The sequence below is a fragment of the Acinonyx jubatus genome, chromosome C1 (assembly GCF_027475565.1).
Source record: "Acinonyx jubatus isolate Ajub_Pintada_27869175 chromosome C1, VMU_Ajub_asm_v1.0, whole genome shotgun sequence".
In the NCBI taxonomy this organism is placed as follows: domain Eukaryota; kingdom Metazoa; phylum Chordata; class Mammalia; order Carnivora; family Felidae; genus Acinonyx; species Acinonyx jubatus.
Genome location: NC_069381.1, coordinates 218,073,228 through 218,093,184, shown reverse-complemented (window position 1 = coordinate 218,093,184; position 19,957 = coordinate 218,073,228). Strand labels below are relative to the sequence as shown.

General features: G+C 64.2%; 1 protein-coding gene across 1 annotated transcript; it reads left to right on the top strand.

Moving 5' to 3' along the window:
• The first annotated feature begins 6,925 nt into the window (after nucleotides 1-6,925).
• PDCD1 (programmed cell death 1) lies at nucleotides 6,926-19,182 on the top strand. The gene is made up of 5 exons (XM_053216111.1): nucleotides 6,926-7,096; nucleotides 14,168-14,527; nucleotides 15,985-16,146; nucleotides 17,956-17,990; nucleotides 18,238-19,182. Exons 1-5 carry the CDS (start codon nucleotides 7,021-7,023, stop codon nucleotides 18,439-18,441), a joined length of 837 nt encoding a protein of 278 aa, XP_053072086.1. The 5' UTR covers nucleotides 6,926-7,020; the 3' UTR covers nucleotides 18,442-19,182.
• The last annotated feature ends 775 nt before the right edge of the window (nucleotides 19,183-19,957 follow it).

Genomic DNA, 19,957 nt, shown 5'->3' with positions numbered 1-19,957 from the left:
TGGGCCTTCCCGGCGGCCTGGGCCTCCTCCGCTCTGACCGCCAGCCTGTCCCCAGGTCCCTGCTCTCCCCCGTGGGTGCGCTGTTTCCAATCTCCCTTCCCACCCCTCCAGGAGTTCGGATGTTGCGCTCTGGTCCTGTTGCTTTGTGGAAGGCCCTGGAGCTCCAGGGTGTGAAGCCAGCCAACGCCTTCAGAGGGCAGAGCCCCATCCCCTGTGGGGCCCCGGACTCTGTGTCTCGCTGACCTGCACTCAGAGCAATCCTTTCCCCTTCTCGACAGCTGACGAATTCTCTGCTCGCCCAGTCTGCAGCTAATCCTGGCACGTGACTTGATGTTCCCATCATGTTTTGCATTTCTGAAACTTCTTCTTTGATCTCTCAGCGATGTGATATCCGTCTGTCTTGCAGCAAAGGGGAATCGTGGGACAGGAGAGGAAACTATTGGGACACACTTCCAGGAAGGCTCCATAATACAGGACCAGCTGGCTGGGGAAGACCTATTCCCCATCCCACTGTCCCCGGCATCTGTTTATCGATGCAGAGATGATGACCGGCACTCCTGCAGCCCTCTTAGACCATGAGGTGACTATGGTCACCATCTGGTCCTTGATGACAGTTGGAGTCACCACATCACTTCAGCGCTGCCCGCCTCTGGAATTATTGTTCAAGAGAGAAGTTCACACCCAGATGCCGCTGTTAGCTTAGGGCACTGTTTTCTGGGTTTTCTTGGTTATCACACAGGTAATCTCAGCAATTCCACCTGATATGCTGGGGCTGCACCTATGGCCATTGTGTGTAGGTGGGCACGTGTGGTCCTGGTCACACGCTGTGCAGGGGTCTGAGAGGATGGCTGTAGCCCTGGTCCGGGGGGGGGGGGTCCCCACAGAGATTTTCCTCTGTATGTGACCTGATTGAGCCCAGCGGCCCTGACTACTTCTGCACCGTGCTCTGCCCCGGGCCATACCACGGCCTCGTCTGCATGGCCGACCCCACAGTTTCCTCCCCTCCAGAGGCCACAACCTGCCTCTGAGTTTAGGGAAGAGTCTTGGTATCATGACTGACCCAACCCAAAAATAATCTTTTTGGTTAAGAAACTTCCTTAAACCTTTCCTAGAAGTCTGCTGCAAAGGCCTGGGGGGCCAACCCCAGGGAAACCAGCCTCATTCCACGTGCCTGGTTATCTCTCCTCCCAAACCCACGAACCGAGCCCTCTGCCACAGCTACTCACGGCCAACTAACAAGCCAGTTGGCCATAAACATCCCCCCCTTCTTTAGCAGAGGATGATGGAGGAGACTGAGTGTGCACATGGCCGACTCCGGAGGGGTGTGCCGTACCCTGAACCCGGTCGGCCGTCGCCCGCGTGGATGCAGGTCCCTCCGAGGACAGGCTCTGGAGGCTTGATCGCAACTCCCTCTGCACCTGCCCCATCCTCTGACCTGCGCCCACCATTCTGTGACCAGCCCCACCCCCAAGGCTCGGAGGGCTCCAGAATGGGAGAGTCCAGGGGTGACGGGGCACCATTTCAAGGCTACTGCACCCACCTGACAGAGACGGTGCTCTCCTCTCCCCGACGGACCCTCTCTTGCCTGCCTGGCACTCATCTTGAGTTCAGTTTTCCGAGAAGATGGCTAGAAGGCAGGGCCTCACCCCTGGGCAGCCCCGAGGGAGTGGATCTCAGAGCTCAGAGCATCTGTCCCCCTCTTGGCCTGGGCGTGGCCTGGGCAGGTTCCCCCAAAGCCACTCACTGCGAGGCTGGACCAGAGAAGTACCAGCTTTGGGGCAGGACAGCACAGCAAAGGAGTCTAAGCTGGAGGCCAGCTGGCTGGCTGGCTGGTTTGCTCTGTCGGCAGGACCCTACCTTGTGTGCCTGGAGGGAGAAAAGTTGAGAGACAGACAGGCCAGGAGAGAAAATCGAGTGGCAATAATCATGCTGGGTTCACCCCTGCCCTCCTCCAAACACCAGCAGAAGTTGTACACCTCCAGGGACACGCTGCCCGCGCAGACCCCAGCCCCCAGCAGGCGGGCAGGGCGGGCATCCTGGGCCCCAGGCAGGCAGCGGCATCTGCTCCTACAGGCTCTTCCCAGTGCCCCCAAGTTCCTTGCCCTGGCGTCCCCCCGGCTGCTACCAGGCGGGGGCCAGTCACGTCCTCCAAGCCTCAGTGGGATGGGGGCTTGCCCTGCAAGGAGCAGAGACCACCCTGGACAAAGAAGGGACAGACCAGGGGCCTGGGGACCCATGAGGCTGTGCATGTGTGGCTGGCACATTGGCCACAGACATATTTGCCGGGAGTGTGTCTGCCATAACCAATCGGCCATGTGGTGATTTTGCAAGAGAAAAAATAAAAAACTGGCAAACAGTTGGTTTGACAGTGCGATTTCCTCAAACCAGTAGACAGTTAGGTTTCGTTTCTCCATCAAAATGAGCAGGTGCGTGCAGGGCAGGACAGGGCCCCTCCACGTCCATGTCCACATGCCGGTGGCCAGCAAGGAGCCCGACTGGCGTCCACCATCAGAGGTCAGGGACGCGTTCACGTGAACCGTGTCTCACACACGCCTGTGAACACACAGCACACACACACACGGGAGCACGTACACACACACACACATGCAAGCACATTCGGAAATTTAAGATAAAAGTCCACATTTAAACAACAAACAGCATTCTAGAAAGTTTAGAAAGTGAGGGGACCTGGAAATCTCCTGTGACCCTCCTACCCTCACAAACACCCGACTCCCTTCATTCTTGTGCACAGTAAATGGTGTAGTATTTTGTTCACATTTTTAAAATTTGGTTCTTAAAATGGGCAGATAAATTAGGTGTTCTTTTTTAACTTCTGGGAAATGCTTCAAAAACAGGATAGAACAGAAAGTTTTTATTTGCAAACACTATTAACCATTTCCTGTTCCAACCTCAGAAATCGCTGTGAATCTGCTGCTGCCTCCCAGGGCCACCACCGCCTGCGTCCAGGCTGGGTGACATCACCCCAGCCTCCCTCAGAGGCGGTTTCGGGATGATCCTTCTTCCTGTGTTTTACCATAAATGGAAACCTCCCTGTGACTCGGCCGCTGGCTCGGGAAAGCGCGGGGGGATCCCCTCTCCCCCACTTTCCATCGCGCTGGCTCCTGTTCCGGCTCCCCGCACCTGCCCATCCGCCAGCCCACCTGCACACCCTGGCGTCACCGCTGGGCACCTTGGAAACCAGGACTCCTCTCCTCTCAGGGAGGGGGCACCCCACAGGACCAGACCCCCTGGGACCAGAGCGCCTGGTGGGGGAGGGGGGCACCCCGCAGGACCAGACCACCTGGGGGGGAGGGGGGCACCCCGCAGGACCAGACCGCCTGGGGGGGAGGGGGGCACCCCACAGGACCAGACCACCTGGGGACCAGACCTCCGGGGGAGGGGGGGACACACCGCAGATCCAGACCACCTGGGGGGGAGGGGGCACCCCACAGGACCAGACTGCCTGGGGGGGAGGGGGGCACCCCGCAGGACCAGACCGCCTGGGACCAGAGCGCCTGGGGGGGGAGGGGGGCACCCCCCTCGCTAACAGCCCGGGGCCTCCCGAGCCTTCTCCCCTTGGTCCTGCCAAAAGCAAACAGTGGACGCGGAGCAGGTCGGACACAGGGACGCGGGCACACGGCGCCCAGCAGGTGCAGCCCTGACAGTCTCCCGGCACAGACCACAGGCCTCCGGAGCCCGCTGCAGACGCGCACACGTGCGGGAACGCGGCCAGGGTCCTGCCCCGTGGGGCCCAGCCCGGCAGGCCACACGCCAGGCTCCCCCACAGCTCTCCAAGTGCAGGACGCTCAGGCCGTCCCACAGGCGACCCTGTGAGGCACTAACCTCGCCAGGCGTGCGGTCCTTGGGCAGAATGTCGCCCTCGAGAGAGCCTGGCCAAGGTAGGAGGCCGGCGAGAGAGCCTACGATCTCCCAGGGACCGCACACAACACGCTCTTCGCGAGAGACCCCTGACCCGGGGGTCAGGGGGCATCCCCGATGCCTGCCTACTGGAGAGGGTCCCGAGGTGGGGGCAGGGAGCAGGCCACCCTGGCTGGGACCTCCCGAACCTGAAGGGGTGAAGCCAGGACACGGCGGGGAGGAGAGGGCCGGCTAGCAGGGGCCACCAGAAAGGGACAGATGAAGACCCTGACCTTCCCCTTCCCTCCTGTCCCCAATGAAAGATGGTGGGGGCAGGGCAAACACACAGTGTGTGACGGGGACAGTGTGTGTGATGGGGACACTATGTGTGTCGGGGAAACTATGATGGGGATACTGACAAGGACACTGTGTGTGAGGGGACAGTTAGTGTGGCGGGGACAGTGTGTGAGGGGACACTGTGTTTGGGGGAGACAGCACGAGTTTGGGGGAGAGCATGCCGACAGGTGGTAGGGAGCTCCCCTTGGGGGTACGGCACTCCAATAGTCCCTGGGGCTCTTGCCCCCTCCCCCACCTGTCCCAGCCTCCTCCACCGGCTCTGATCCGGTCACCTGCTGGTCCTGCCCACCCCAGGGTGGGGTGGGAGGCTCCCCTGCCCCCCCCCCCCCGCCGCCTCCCCAGGCTTCACAGTCTCTGGGCCCCCCTCTGCCTCCATATCACCTGTGCCAACCCAGTGCCCCCAGGGTCCGAGTGCCCCTCTCAACCTCTCCACTGGGCCCCTGCACGCAGCCCACCACCCCAGTGGACATCAGTGGGAAAGGGGGATAGGAGCCAAGGAGGGAGAAGAGAGGAAGTGACAGAGGGGGGACGGAGGGCGCTGGGCAAGGAGGGGCACCACACACCCTTAGGTTCTCCGGGGGCCCACTCTAGATGCGCATCCAAGCTCCTGCCCGTGGAATCACAGCCAGTGTGGCTGGGGTGCAGGGGCCCCCGGGGGGCCCGACGACATCTTCCACCCAGAGCACACCCCCACACCGCCCCTCCCGGCAGACCCTCCAGCCCCGAGCCCCACAGGGCATCATGCCCCCCAGCGCGGAGCCTCGAGGCAGGTGCCCACAGGTCTGAGCCTTGCCGGGCACCCGGCCGTCCTTAACCTGACCTGACCCGCCTCCCCAGCCCCAGGCCAAGCGCCTGCCATCTGAGGGGAGGCCACGAGGCAGGTGTGTGGGAGACAGCTGTCCACGAGGGGTGTCCACGGGGGCTGTCCCCTGAGCCATCCGGCAGCTTCGGGTGAGCCACAGGCCCTGTGCCCAGCCTGGCCGGCAGGGCTCCTGCCCACCACGCCGCCCCCGCGGCCCGCGCCCCGACTCTGGGAGTGGCCCTTCGCTCAGCACCAAAGCTTCCTCTGCTCGCCCTCGCCCGCAGATGCGTCTTTGATGCTCTTTTTCCACAGCTTCAGTTCTCTTTAATGTCTTCCCTTCGCCGCCGAGCCGAGTGGAGCTGGGCGGCCCGCCAGCTGTCAGGCGGGCTCTGCCTTGTCGCTCAGGCTGTGAGACCCACGCGCCCAGCCACCCGTGTCAGCCGTTTCCGCTCCCGCTCGTCACCGTCGGACACGAGAGCACGGGCCAGGAAACCGGCAGCCGCCTCCAGACCCCAGCGTCCCTGGGGACCCCAGGACCACGTGCTGGGGGGGCCGGGCAAGAGGGGCTGCGTGACAGGTTGAGCCTCCAGGACTGGGTGTCCTCGGGACACTGCGTGGAGGAAGAGCCGGGGGCCGCTGCGGAAGGACGCGGGACCCCGCCTGGCCTGCGGCCCCTGAAGCTGGGCCAACGGCCCCAGGGCCGGGCAAACCAAAGCCACCCCGGGGCCAGGGAGACCCCAGTCCGCGACACAGGACTGGAGGAGAGGGGTCTCACGTGGGCTCGCACAGACCCTCAGCTGCCCCAGAGTGGTGGCCTTGCAGCTCAGGGGTGGGGTGAGCCCTTGGCCATGGAAGAGCCCCCTGCCCTCTGCCCCTGCCCCTGCCCCCTGAGCCTGCCCCCTGCCCTCTGCCCCTGTCCCTACCTCCTGCCCCCTGTCCCTGCACCCTGCCCCTAACCCCCGCCCCTGCTCCTACCCCCTGCCCCTAACCCCCGCCCCTGCTCCTACCCCCTGCCCCCTACCCCCTGCCCTTGCCCCTTACCCCTGCCTCTGCCCCCTGCCCTCTGCCCCTGTTCCCTGCCCCTGCCCTTTGCCCCCACCCCTCCCCTCCTTCTTGCCCCGTGCTTCCTGCCCCCTGCCCTGCCCCTACCCCCTCCCCTTGCTCCCTGACCCCTGCCCTTGCTCCCTGCCCCTGCCCCCTGCTCCCTGTCCCTGCCCCGCCCCTCCCCCCTCCCCTTGCCCCCTGCCCTCTTCCCTGCCCTCTGCTCCCTGTCCCTGCCCTGCCCCTCCCCCCTCCCCTTGCTCCCTGCCCTCTTCCCCTGCCCCCTGCCCCCTGCCCCCTGCTCCCTGTCCCTGCCCCAGCCCCTTCCCCCCACCCCTGCCCCCTGTCCTTCCCCCATGCTCCCTGCCCCCTGCCCCCCTCAGCAGTGTCAGGGTATGGTGGATTCCACCCCTCAAGCGCAGGCAAGGTGGGCTGACGCCACCCTTCATTGTAGATGAGGGGTGGCGGGGGGGGGTGCCTGAGCCCAGACGACCTGCCCTCCCAAGAGCAGGAGGGGGGAGGACACAGGGCCCTGCAGCCTCACCAGCCTCAGCGGAAGGGCGAAGAAGCAACAACAAATAAAAGGACAAAAACCGCTGCTGGACAGACCCCACGGTGGGGGAGCGGCGGCTGGCCTTCCCTTCTCCTTCGGCCTCTCTCTCTCCCTCCATTTCTGGGTCTCTGTGGCTCCTGCGTCTCTACCCTCTCACTTCTATCTTCTATCTCTGCCCCCATCTCCCTCTCCCACCCCCCCACCCCCATCTCTGTCTCTCTGTCTCCCTCTGTACCCTTCTCTCTCTCAGGCTCCCCTCCAATCTCCACCCACGTGGAGGAGGAGGAAGAGGGGGCAGGGCTGGGGCTGGGGCGGGTCTCGTCCTAACACGGGACAGTTTCCTTTCCGCTGACACTCTACCAGAGCCGTGGAGGAAGAGATTACGGAGGCAGCGGCTGCCGCTCCAGGCATGGGGACCCCACGGGCGCCCTGGCCTCTTGTCTGGGCCGTGCTGCAGCTGGGCTGGTGGCCAGGATGGCTCTTAGGTACGTGGTCAGGGGGAAGACTTCCCGCCCATGCCCCCTGGCAGGTGGGGAGGGGGCTGGGGGGTGGGGGGCCAGGGCCCGGAGGCCCAGCTCTGCCCCTGGCAGGGCGCTGTGTGGCTTTGGGCAGGGGAAGGGGCCTCTCTGGGCTCCAGTTTCCTGCCTGCCCACCTCACCTGGTGTCCAGTCCAATCCTCGCCAATAAGCAGGCAGGAACCTCCCAGCTCCTCCTCAGAGTCCCGTGGGACAGGCCGGACGCTCTCTGAAGGATGATGGGTCCTCAGCCCAGATGCTAATGTTCTGCTGGGGATGGGACCAGCCTCCCAGGGGGAGGACTGTCTCTGCAAGGCTCCAGGCTGGACAGCCCAGAGACACTTCTCTAATTATATCCGAGGTGTGGCCATTCAGGTGAAGACTTCTCACCTCTCCAGCACACCTGCCACGGGCCTGGGGCCTCTAGACAAGACTCTTGGGTGTGCAGGGGTGGGCACGGCTGGTGGGGGGCATCTGCGGCAGGATCTGGCAAGGAGGCCCTGGCCCCTAGCCCCCTCTCGGGGGGTGTCTGTCGGGCAGGCCCTGGGGGCCCCCGGTCAGAGTCTGCTGGTCGGGGAGAGGGGCCCGGCTGCCCTTGTCCTCCAGGGAAGGTGGATCCCTGGGAGGGGCCCAGAGTCTTTTCTCTGGACCTCGCTGGGCTCAGAGGTGTGACGGCCCCTGAGCCCCCTCCCCCCCCCGACCCTGGGGCTGCCCAACCACCCTGCATTTCCTCCTCAGGCTGGCCTGGCCCTCAGGTTCAAGGGAGGGAACTCAGAACAGAGGTCGGTTGTCCAAGGGCCTGTGGCCAAAAGGTGCCCCATGGGGGTCCTTGCGTGGGAGCCCGGGGAACAGGGGCCGAGGGGCGGATGTCATCCCAGCATAGTCAGGCCATGACTCAGCCCTGGTGGCCAGCTACCCACCAGGACCCCTTCCCAAAGCAGGGGAAGATAAGAACATGGCTGGGCGTGCCTCCATTTCCCCACCTCAGCACTGAGCGCTCACGCTGCCAACATCACAGGCCGGGTGGTCCTCCGGCTCTTCCATCGGCCTCCGGCACTGCTGGCTGTGGGACATCTGGTTCCATGTCATTTCTTTCCCTTCCTGATTTATTCTCTGTATTTATTATTTTGGTCGTTCCCATGGGTGTCCCCCACAGCTCCTCATGTACACGTTTTTTGTTTTGCATTTTACGAAATATCCCAAACCCAAGAGTTGGCCGAGCCCTATGCTAGCGAACAACAGTGGTAAGGGTACGTACAGGCTTTGAAACAGGCAGGCTTGAGTTCAGCATCGCTGACGAGGCACCTGCCGCTGGGGACAGGGATGCCTGCCTTATGCTGAGAATGGAATCAGATCGTTAATGAAAACTGTCCGGCACAACCCGTGATAATGTCCTTTGAAGCCAGATTTCGCTTATGTATCTTTTCTGCTTTATAATTTTGAGAAATGCCTGAAACCTACAGCAAAGTCACAAAAGCAGGCAGCGGACCCCCTCCCCAGAGTGGCCAGCTCGCAACCAACCCTGGCACATTTGCTTCTGTGTTAATTTGCCGGGTGAGCCATAACGAAATACCGACCCCTGGGGGCTGCGGGTCCGAGAGCAGGTGTGGGCCGGGCTGACCCCCTCCGAAGCGGAGGGGGCATCCATTCCAGGTTCCCCCGGCTTCTGCCGTTTGCTGGCAGTCCTTGGGGTTTCTTAGCTTGTGGGTGCATGACCCCATCCCCGCTCCAGCTTCACACGGACCTCTCGTATGTTTGCGTCCAAATTTCCCCCTTCTTACAAGGACACCAGTCATGTCGGATGAGGGACCCACAAGCTCCAGCTTATCTTAATTAATTACATGTACAATGACCCTATTTCCAAATAAGGTCACGTTCTGCAGTGCTGAGGATGAGGACTTCAACACATGCACCGGGGGTCACAGCTCAGCCCACAGGGCTTTCTGAGATGTCAGACTTCTCTGCTAACACTCCAGAGGCTTCCTCCCGGGACGGTAGCCTTGACCCACAGCCCGGATGCTCCTGCACCCCAGGGCCCCCCAGGCTGGGTTATCCAGCCCTGATGGGAGCCCAGCCGAGGACCCCCTGCTTCACTCAGATGTCTCTGTCTTCAGCTCCTTCCAACTGGGGGCCCCAGCTCTCTCTGCCACCGCCAGCCCTGCCCTTCTCTGTGTGTGCGTGTGGTGTTTGTTTTTTTTTTTCAATCAAATCTCAATTTTATTTTGGATATGGAAAGCCTTAGGGTCGGGAATACAGAATTAGGAATATTTTTACTGAGGTACGATTGACCACAACGTACTAATTTCAGATGCACAATGAAATGATTCGCGATGTGTATATACTGTAAAACGACGACCCCGGTAAGGCCACCAACATCTGTCACCACACACAGTCACAAAACACGTCTCCTGTAGTGAGAACTTTCAGTCCACTCCGTAGCGCTTCCAAATGCGCAACACGGCACTGACTGTCGTCCCCGTCACCGTGCAGCGCATCCCCGCGCCGTGACTCTCGCATTTCGTAACTGCAAGTTTATGCGCTTTGACACCCCCCCCAACTTGCCAGCACTTCCCTCCCCGTCTCGGTAGCCACCAATCTGTCCCCTACGTCCGTGAGCTCGGGTCGTGTTTTAGTTTGCTTTTCGTTTTTAGATTCCACGTGGAAATGAGATCCTATGGTGTTTGTCTTTCTCCGACTGACTTACTTCACTTAGCACAGTGCTCTCTGGCTCCGTCCATGTGGTCACAAATGGCAGGTTTCGTTCTTTTTTTTTTTTTTTTTTTTTTTTAGTCGCTGAGCAACATTCCGTCGTGTACACAGCACACCTGCCTTATCCATCGTCTGTCGGCTGCTTCCATACTTTGGCTGTTGGTACAATGCTGCTGTAAACATAGAGCTGCGCATATCTTTTCAAATTAGTCTTTCTCTGCGGATAAGTATCAGAAGAGGAATTGCCGGGTCGTAGGGTAGTTCTGTTGTTGGTTTCTTGAGGAGCCTCCACACTGTTCTCCAGAGTGGCTGCACCAATTTGCAATCCCACCAGCAGTGCACGAGGTTGCCCTTTCTCCACGTCCTCGCCAGCACCTGTTTCTTGGGTCGTTAACGTCAGCCACTCTGACCAGTGTGGGGGGAGGCGTCTCACCATGGTTTGGATTTGTATCTCCCCGACGATGAGAGATGTGGACTATCTTTCCATGTGTCTGTGGCCCTCTGTGTGTCTTCTTTGGAAAAGTGTCTGTTCAGGTCCTCTGCCCATTTTTAATTGGATTGTTTGGGCGTTTTGCTAGCGATTTACATGAGTTTTTATGTCTTTTGGATATTATCAGGTGTGTAATTTGCAAACACTTTCTCTCATCCCGTAGGTGGCCTTTCCACTGTGTTGATGGTTTTCTTTGCTGTGCAGACGCTTTTTACTTGGACGAGGCCCCATGTGTTTGTTCTCACTTTTGCTGACGGCAGAAAGGGTCCAAGCCAGGGGCACAGGCACGCACCCCCGGGTGTGTCTGACACCTGTTTGTGGGTGATCACAGGCGTGCTGGGGCCCTTCGGGGACCCCACGGCAAGGAGGCCAAGGCACCCTGTTTCCGTCCTGATGAGTAAGAGACCCGTGGGAGTGGCTGGAGCCCCGACAGCCCATTGCGTGACCCTTCTGACACCACAGACAGGGTTTGCCTAAATCCAGCGCCAGCTGGGGGTGAAACGTGTGGCCCGTGGGCCGCACTGCTCTCTGTGGGAGCCTGACACACAGCCTGTCCCGCAACGCTGGGCCCCACCGTGAGGTCTCGGGGTCCCCACCCTGCCAGGCGGGCACAGTGTTCTCTCCTGAGCCCACCCCCCAAACATCTCATTATCAAATATAAATAGACAACATTTCAGTGTTTAAGCCCAAACAATATAAGACTCACAGATGTTGGTATCGTAGGGACAAAGTGGACTCCCATCCTCTGTCCTCAGAAGTGAGTTCCACTATCGACCCTTCTCTGGGAAGGAGTTTGGGTTGACTCCCAGGCCCCATCTGGCCGTCGCTCCTGCTCCCGGAAAGCAGATAGCCGAGGGCCCTCCTAGCCCCTCTATCTCCCCCATGAGGTCTCAGCCCCGTGCTCCCTCTGGCCCACTCCCCCCTGGTGCTCCCAGGCTCCTATTCCAGGGAGCCCATCTTTCTCCATCCGGACAGGCCCCTGAGCACCCGGCTAGGATCCCCCCTACGGCCCTGCACCCCGGCCAAACAACCAGCGCCCTCGACGGTCACACACCCTGTGACTTGAGGGAGGTGGGTGCTCCCTGGTCAGAGCTGCTCTGGAGCCTTCGACGGGCCTGCCCCCTCCCGCCTTCCCCACAGGAACACTACCCCCTTGACCTGTCTCGGGCCAGGCGTAAGCTGCCGCTGTATCCGGCCCCTGCCCCTGAGCGTGCTGTGAGGACACGGGCGGGTGGGAAGGGAACGGGCCCGGCCGTGGGAGTGTGTCCCGGGCAGGAGTCTGAGGAGAAGCGGTGAGGCTGTATGGCGCCCAGAGGAAGTGGGACCTGGGCAGGACCGGGAGGCTGCCGTGTAGACGCCTAGGCAGAGAGGCTGGGCCAGGGTGGACGGGGCTCCGGACAGCCCAGAGTCCTCTCCTCACCAAGTTCAGACTCCCTGGGAGGCCCATAAGGAGCCGACGAACAGAGGAGTGACCCAAATGGTTGCAAATTCATGTCAGACACGGGGCAGTGAGGGTCTGAACCAGAGTCCTCGAGGGGCCCTTGTGGGGGGTGGGGGACTTGCGGGAGTGGGCAGCCCATGCACCACGTGGACCAGAGGGAGCCCGGAGGCACGGGGCTGGGTGGGCCCCACGGATCACACGGCCTCGGTGCCAGACTTCGCCCTGCTGGCACTGTTCCTCCCTCGACGAGTTCCGTGAGTGGACGTGCGCTTCTCGGGCAGATGCGTAAAGACGGCTGTCGGTGCCGCCAGGGTCAGCGGTCCTGCTGGCCCGTGCTGGTCGTGTGCGCCTGGGACGCACAGTTACAATAGGAGATGGGCTTACTGTGGGCGCCCCTGGTGCTGTGTCACCCCCGGGAAAGCCGGGCTGGGGTCCGTGAGCAGATGGCCGGCTCCACAAAGCAGTGGGTCTCCCGCCTGCACCAGCCACCCCCCCCCCAGTCCCGGCCTGGCCCCCTCCAGGCCTTCTGGCCTCCTCCTGGCCAGTGGGATGGGCCCTCTGCGGGGACGCAGAGATGCACGGACAGCCACCCCCCCCACGGGGGCCAGGGGACCCCAGGCTGGGCGGCCTCCTGGCCCTGACACCCAGGGGGTGCCCACCCTCATAGCCACGTGACAGCCCTGTCCTTCCATCAGTGGCCAAGGGAGACACCAGGGAGGCCAAAAGTAGAAGGTCCAGACTGGTTGGTCCAGCCTCTCTAAGCCTGGGGGCTCCCAGTGTAAAGGGGGGTGGGGGGCACCCTGCGTGCTCCCCCGAGCAGGGCCAGCGACGCACAAGGATGCTGCGGGCATGTCAGGGCCCACCCTGCTCTCACCACCTCTGTGATCTCGCCCCACGTGAGGTGCCCAGTGGGGACGTACAGGAAGAGCTCTTGTTACCCGCGCCCCGACGGGGCTCTCTGGGCCCTGGCACCAGCCCCTTCTTCCCCAGGGCCACAGTCACTCGGCCAGAAGGACCCGTGACCGGCCTCAGGCACCCTGTCCCCAGAGGCAGAGGGACTCCCGCTGAAGGGCTGTGGCCCCATGTGTGAGGAACCTCGCCCGGCACACGCTGTTGCTGGGGTGGAGGCCTCGCCAGGGAAGAAAAGCTCAGAGGGGCAGCCACACGGCCTCACCTCGGGACTGACGTCCCCGGTCCCTGAGCATTTGGGGAGCCGAGGGGTGGGGGACGTGCCGGGAGAGCCAGGAAACAACCCCGCTGGGCCACGTCTCAGGTCTGGATGCTCCCAGGGGAGCAGCGCGGCAGGGGCCGGGAGGGGCTGGGGGCTGCAGGGGCAGGGGGCCGGGGCAGGGGGCGGCAGGGCCAGAGCTGGGTCCTGGCTTAGCAGCTCATGGCCAGCCGCCTCCTCCCTCCGAGCCTTGGTTTCCCCGTGTGTAACTCAGGTTGTGGCGCAGCCTCCCCGTGTGAGCCGACCACAAGGAAGGGGGGCCCAGCACGTGTGGGTTTGGCCGTGACTCTGTCTCTGGAACCCGGGGAGCCTGTGACCCGTCCCCGTGTCGCCTTGACCCCGTATGGGTGCTGCTGGCGCGGTGCCTGGGCCTCGATGGAGGGGCCTCTCCCCGGCCGCGGTGAGCACGCGAGGGCGTGTACACTCACGCGGGCGCTTGTGGAAGTGTGGGAGCACGAGTGCATGTGTGCACGTGGGCCTGGGCGTGCCCGGCGTGGCGGCGTCCCTGGGCCAGAGCCCTGGCCGTCGGGTGTTCTTGCAAGGCCTCGTTTTGTGGAGAGCGGGCCGGGGCCCAGGACTGTCAGGGGCCTCCATTTCTGTCCATATCAGGGGGCGACGGCCCGGCTGGCCTCTGAGCTCCCGTCCCCAGGGTCGTGGCGGAAGACACGGAGGGACCCACGCTGACCCCACCCAGCTCTGAGCTTGTCCTGAGACGGGCCAAAGGCTGGACCCTGAGCCTCCTGGGGGCTGGGCTTTCCGTGGGAGGCCCCCACCGGCCCCTCCCAGCCTCTCGGACACCCACCCCTCCACCCTCAGTATACACGGGACCCGGCCAGGCCCCCGATGCGCCAGCGGCCCAGGACGGTGGAGCCAGGAACGTGGGGGGTCAGGCCCTCGGACACTAGCAACCCGGAGTCAGCAAGGGAAGGGTGACGGCCTAACCACCACGGTCCAGGGAGAAAACTGGGGGACCTGGGGCCTCGGGTCTCGGTGGGCTCAAAGGACAAAAGTCCCACCACAGAGCTGCCCGGGGAGAGCGCCTCGGCCTCTAGAGCCACCAGGGAGGAGCCACCAGGGGCTCTGCAGCATGCGAAGGTGGGGAGAGCAGGAGGGTCTGGGCGGGCTGCCCGCGTGCCTCCTTCCTCACCAGCCGGTCCTCTCCCCACACCTCAGACTCCCCCTACAGGCCCTGGAGCCCCCTCACCTTCTCCCCGGCCCAGCTCACGGTGCTCGAGGGGGAGAACGCCACCTTCGTCTGCCACCTGCCCGACGTACCTGAGAGCTTCGTGCTCAACTGGTACCGCGTGAGTCCCCGCAACCAGACGGACAAGCTGGCCGCCTTCCAGGAGAACCACACCGAGCCCGGCAAGGACAGGCGCTTCCGCGTCACGCGGCTGCCCAGCGGGCAGGACTTCCACACGACCATCCTCACCGCCCAGCTCAATGACAGCGGCATCTACCTCTGCGGGGCCATCTACCTGCCCCCCAACACGCAGATCTATGAGAGCCCACGAGCGGAGCTCACTGTGAAAGGTGCACGGCCGGGCGGCCAGGGCAGGGGGCGTGGCAGGGATTGCCCAGGCTGCACTTCCGACCCACGGGGTGACTGAAGCACCCCCACACCCGCTGCCCCTTAAGGAAAGGCAGGGCCTCAGGGGGGGGTGGCAGGTGGCACTTGTCAGGGTAAGGAAAGCTTGGAAGCTCAACGGAGGTGCCGCCTGGGAGAGGCTGGTCGGTGCAGAGCTAGAAGCCAGGCCCCTCAGGATTCGGGCAGGGGAGGATGCTGGGTCCCCTCCCTGGGTCCCACCTCCCTGGGTCCCCTCCCTGGGTATGCCCCCCGTGTACCCTCTCTGGGTCCCCCCTCTTTGGGTCCCCTCCCTGGATCCCTTCCCTGGGTCCCCTCCCTGGGTCCCCCCTTTCTGAGTCCCCTCCCTGGGTCCCTCCCAGTGTCCCCCCCATGTCTCCTCCCTGGGTCCCCCCATGTACCCTCTCTGGGTCCCCCCTCCCTGGGTCCCCCCTCCCTGGGTCTCCTCCCTGGGTACCTCCCCCGTGTACCCTCTCTGGGTCCCCTCCCTGGGTCCCCCCCATGTCCCCCCCATGTCCCCTCCCTGGGTCCCCCCTTCCTGAGTCCCCTCCCTGGGTTCCCCCCATGTCCCCCCAATGTCCCCTCCCTGAGTCCCCCCCTCCCTGGGTACCCTCCCTGGGTACCCTCCCCATGTACCCTCTGGGTCCCCCCTCTCTGGGTCCCCTCCCTGGGTCCTCTCCCTGGGTCTCCCCTCCCTGGGTCCCCCATTCCTGAATCCCCTCCTTGGGTCCCTCCCAGTGTCCCCACCATGTCTCTTCCTTGGGTCCCTCCGTGTACCTTCTCTGGGTCCCCCCTCCCTGGGTCCCCCCTCCCTGGGTCCCCTCCCTGGGTACCTCCCCCGTGTACCCTCTCTCGGTCCCCTCCCTGGGTCCCCCTTTCCTGAGTCCCCTCCCTGGGTCCCCCCCATGTCCCCTCCCTGGGTCCCCCCTCCCTGGGTCCCCCCTCCCTGGGTCCCCTCCCTGGGTCCTCCCTCCCTGGGTCCCCTCCCTGGGTTCCCCCTGGTGTCCCCCCGTGTCTCCTCCCTGGGTCCCCCCATGTACCCTCTCTGGGTCCCCCCTCCCTGGGTCCCCTCCCTGGGTCCTCCCTCCCTGGGTCCCTTCCCTGGGTCCCCCCCGGTGTCCCCCGCCATGTCTCCTCCCTGGGTCCCCCTGTGTACCCTCTCTGGGTCCCCTCCCTGGGTCCCCCCTTCCTGAATCCCCTCCCTGGGTCCCCCCCGTGTCCCCCCATGTCCCTTCCCTGGGTCCCCCCTCCCTGGGTCCCCCCCTGGTTCCCCCCCCGTGTCCCCCCTTCCTGAGTCCCCTCCCTGGGTCCCCCCCATGTCCCACCCATGTCCCCTCCCTGGGTCCCCCCCCCGTGTCCCCTCTCTGTCTCCCCTTAGTGAGTCTCTGTCCTTCTGCCCCTCCAGAGAGAGTCCTGGAGCCCCCCACGGAGAGTCCCAGCCCCCCACCCAGACTCACGGGCCAGGGCCAGGGGCTGGTCGTGGGCGTCACAAGCGTGCTGGTGGGTGTCCTGCTGTTGCTGCTGCTGACCTGGGTGCTGGCTGCGGCCTTCCCCAGGGCCACTCGAGGTAACATCGTGCCAAACCCTACTGCCGTTCCCCGCAGACAGAGCCCAAGGCACAACCCACAGCCTCACCCGCCAGGGATCCCAACCCTCCCCCTCCCCCCCCGCCTCCCCCCAGCGCCCTCGCAGCGAGGACCCCTCAAGGAGGGGCTGGGCCTGGAGCAGGCCTCCCAGGTTCCGGGGCCCCCTATCCCTAACACCTGTTTTAAGGAGGGATGGGGGCGTAGGCAGCTGCCAAAGTGAGGAGAAGCCCCCCAACAGGCTGAGCCACCTACTCTGCACCAAGGCCACCCCCAAACCTCAGGCCACACCTCAGCCCACAGGGCACAGTGAAAGTCATTCTAACAGCCGCTGGGCTCTGCTGTTGACCACAACCACCAGGGTGGTATGAGGCCCCCACCTCGCCCCCAGGTGCACCTACCCTGGCCTCCCGGCGTCACGAGGACGACTGGTCACTCTGATGTTGGATGCACGTCCCTGGGGCTGGAGGGAGGTGCCGAAGTTGATTCTCCCGGAGCCACTGAGAGGGGACCCAGCCAGGGGTCAGCTCTTCCCCAGGCTCCAGGTCATGGTCTCCTGGGAAAGGCACCCGGGGGGACATGTGGCCAGAGAATAGGAGGTTCCACAGGGTCCTGAACAAGACTTCCAAGATCTCCCCGCTGAGCGGGTCAGGGAGGGCAGCTGAGGTCAGGGAAGGCGGCTGGGGTTAGGGAGGACAGTGGGGTCAGGGAGGACGGCTGGGGTCAGGGAGGGCAGATGGAGTCAGGGAGGGCAGCTGGGGTCAGGGAGAGAGGCTGGGGTCAGGAGGGAGGGCATCTGGGGTCAGGGAGGGCAGATGGTGTCAGGAGGGTGGCTGGGGTCAGGAGGGAGGGCAGCTGGGGTCGGGGAGGACGGCTGGGGTCAGGGAGGGAGGCTAGGGTCAGGAGGGAGGGCAGCTGGGGTCAGGGAGGGCAGATGGCGTCAGGAGGGAGGGCGGCTGGGGTCAGGGAGGGCAGATGGCGTCAGGAGGGAGGGCGGCTGGGGTCAGGGAGGGCAGATGGCGTCAGGAGGGAGGGCAGCTGGGGTCAGGGAGGGCAGATGGCATCAGGAGGGAGGACGGCTGGGGTCAGGGAGGGAGGCTAGGGTCAGGAGGGAGGGCGGCTGGGGTCAGGGAGGGCAGATGGCGTCAGGAGGGAGGGCAGCTGGGGTCAGGGAGGGCAGATGGCGTCAGGAGGGAGGACGGCTGGGGTCTGGGAGGGCAGCCAGTCTCCCCGGGGCAGCAGTACTCAACCTCAGCCAGTCTCCAGTGGGAGTTCATTTCTCCAACGATTTTCCTCCTGATATTTTCGAGAATGTGCTATGTGCTCTGTGTGCTGGCCACTGGTGGACACGTGGCATCAGTTGGAGAGAGACTTGCTACACTGATTCACTGTGACCACCCGCCACCCCCCCCCCCCCCCGCCCCCCGCCACCGTGTGCTGCACCAGCCCGGGGATGGTGGGTGGGTCTGGTGGGCTCCTCTCTCGGCCAGGGTTTGCAGCCCGAGACAGTAGGCACCCGCGGCAGGACCCAAGCCGGGGGTCCTAGGTGGTCGCCAACCCGGACAACCCGCGGTCCAAGTCGGACTTTTGGTTGACAAGCAGGGACTCAGGGTCACCACGTGGGGGGCGGGGTCAGCCAGACCGCTGGGTGGGTTGGGGGGGGAGTGGAGAGGACATTCCTCGGGCGGAAGGCGTGGTGCCCTCCCAAGCCCCCGGGGGCAGGGACCCCTGCCACAACCCCCACCCCGAGGACCGCCGGGTCTCCTGGGCTCACTCCGGACGCTTCTTCACAGGTGCCTGTGCGTGTGGGAGCGAGGACGAGCCTCTGGTGAGTTCTCTTCCCTTGGCGCCCTGGCGCCAGAGCCCGCACCGTGCTGGGGGAGGGCCGGGGCCGCTGCAGGGCTCAGCGGGGCTGGGAACCCGCCAGGGAGTCTGAGCGCGGGGACACCGGGCCCCAGGAAGGGTCACGGAGCGCGGGCCCTGCCCAGCTTCGCTCCGGCTTGGCGTCTGCACGTGCACCGGCGCGCCTCCGCGTGTCTGCCGCGGGACCGCCAACGCCAGCCCTCTCCCTACAGAAGGAGGGCCCCTCTGCGGCACCCGTGTTCACCGTCGACTACGGAGAGCTGGATTTTCAGTGGCGAGAGAAGACGCCCGAGCCCCCGGCCCCCTGCGCCCCCGAACAGACCGAGTATGCCACGATCGTCTTCCCCAGCAGGCCGGGCTCCCCGGGGCCCCTGCCTCTGAGGCCCGAGGAGGGACCCTGCCCTTGGCCCCTCTGACCGGCTTCCTCGGCTGGCCTGCATCCTTCGGAGCCTCCGCCAGGAGCCCCGGCGGACCCTTCCCCGGAGGAGCATGCCGCATGCCGTGGGGAGGCTGTGGGGACTGCCAGCTTGGCTCGCCTCTCGCCGCTCACGTGACCCCGGGGGTAGGAGGTGTCCCCGTCCCGTAGGGAGGGGACTCGGGGCCGAGCCGGCCCATCGCTCCCCAGATCTGCTGCTCTGCACCTCCACACACGCCTCCCTGCGGGGGATGGTCTGGCGCTGCGGCTCTCCCTGACCCACCAATGCCTCCCAGGGGAGCCCCAGGACATGGGCGCACAGGGTCCCTGGTTGGGGACTGTGCCGGTGAAGTGCCCCCACGGCCAAGAGATGCAGCACACGGGTGGAGGGGCACACGCATGGGGTCCGGGACCTCGTGCCCCTCCGGGCCTGGAAAAGAGCTCCTGGTGTGGGGAAGGGCAGGCTGTCCGTGAGCCACCCTCATGCACAGCCCAGCCCACCAAACAGCCTGGGGGCAGGGGGGCAACAAGGGGAACGGGCCCCAGCTGGGGAGTCGCCCTCCCCTCGGCGCCCATGCATGGTGCTATTTATGGGGGCCTCCGCCCGGCACCCCCCGGGCCCACTGTCACGGCGGGGGGGCAGTGGTACCCAGGCGTCAGGGGCTGTCTTAGGTTCCACACACACCTCAGAGCCCCTCACCCTGCTCTATTATATTATAATTAAATACTGACGAAAACTCTAAGAAAAGCCTAGGTTCTCTCCTGGCCTTGTTGGGGTGGCAGTGGCGGGGGGGGGGGGGTGGGTTCTGCCTCAAATAGAGGACACAGCCAGCCCTCCTTGGGCCTGGCCCTCACCCACCTGGCCGGCACCTTCTCTGTCCCAGGAACACACGGAGCCCCGAGGCCCCTCATCTCCGTCCCCCCCATCATGTACCACGGCCCCCTCAAGAAGTCTGTCCCCAGACCACCTCAGCCAAGAGGCTGCGTCGGTATCTGTCCTGCTCCAGCCCTCCCCACAGGCCCCCTGCACCTGACCGTCCCTCCCAGGCAATGTCAGTGCCCTGGGCTGGGGTCAGGCCAGGCTGTGAACGAGTGGGTGCAGCCCCACTGGAGACACACGGCCCTTCTCAGATGCAGAGGGGAGGTTTGTTCCGTCCTCCGGGAAGAAGACACAGCACCACCATCAGGGGCCTTCAGTTCTTGTCCCTGACTGCAGTGACGAACACCCCCCAATCCTGTCCTTCCCCGTGAGCCTCGTCCAGACTCTCAGGGGCCAGGAACACAGCTGCCCCCCACCCAGCCCTCAGGGCTCACACCCTGTGCCCGCCACACTGGGGTCCTGTCCTGGGCGGGCAGGAGCTAGAATCACCAAGTCCGGGACAAGGCGAGGACATCAGGCAAGGTCACACATGAGGGAACAAACACTGCCGGGAAAGGCTGCGGAGGGCACAGGCTTGCATGCCTGGAAAACCCAGTAGCTTCTGCGGAAACACGAATAGGGCAATAAGAAAATGGAG

Coding starts and splice junctions, on each gene's coding strand:
- PDCD1 (XM_053216111.1), top strand. CDS start 7,021: ATGGGGACCCCACGGGCGCCCTGGCCTCTTGTCTGGGCCGTGCTGCAG. Junction 7,097..14,167: donor GTGGCCAGGATGGCTCTTAG/GTACGTGGTCAG, acceptor CCCACACCTCAG/ACTCCCCCTACAGGCCCTGG. Junction 16,147..17,955: donor CTTCCCCAGGGCCACTCGAG/GTAACATCGTGC, acceptor GCTTCTTCACAG/GTGCCTGTGCGTGTGGGAGC.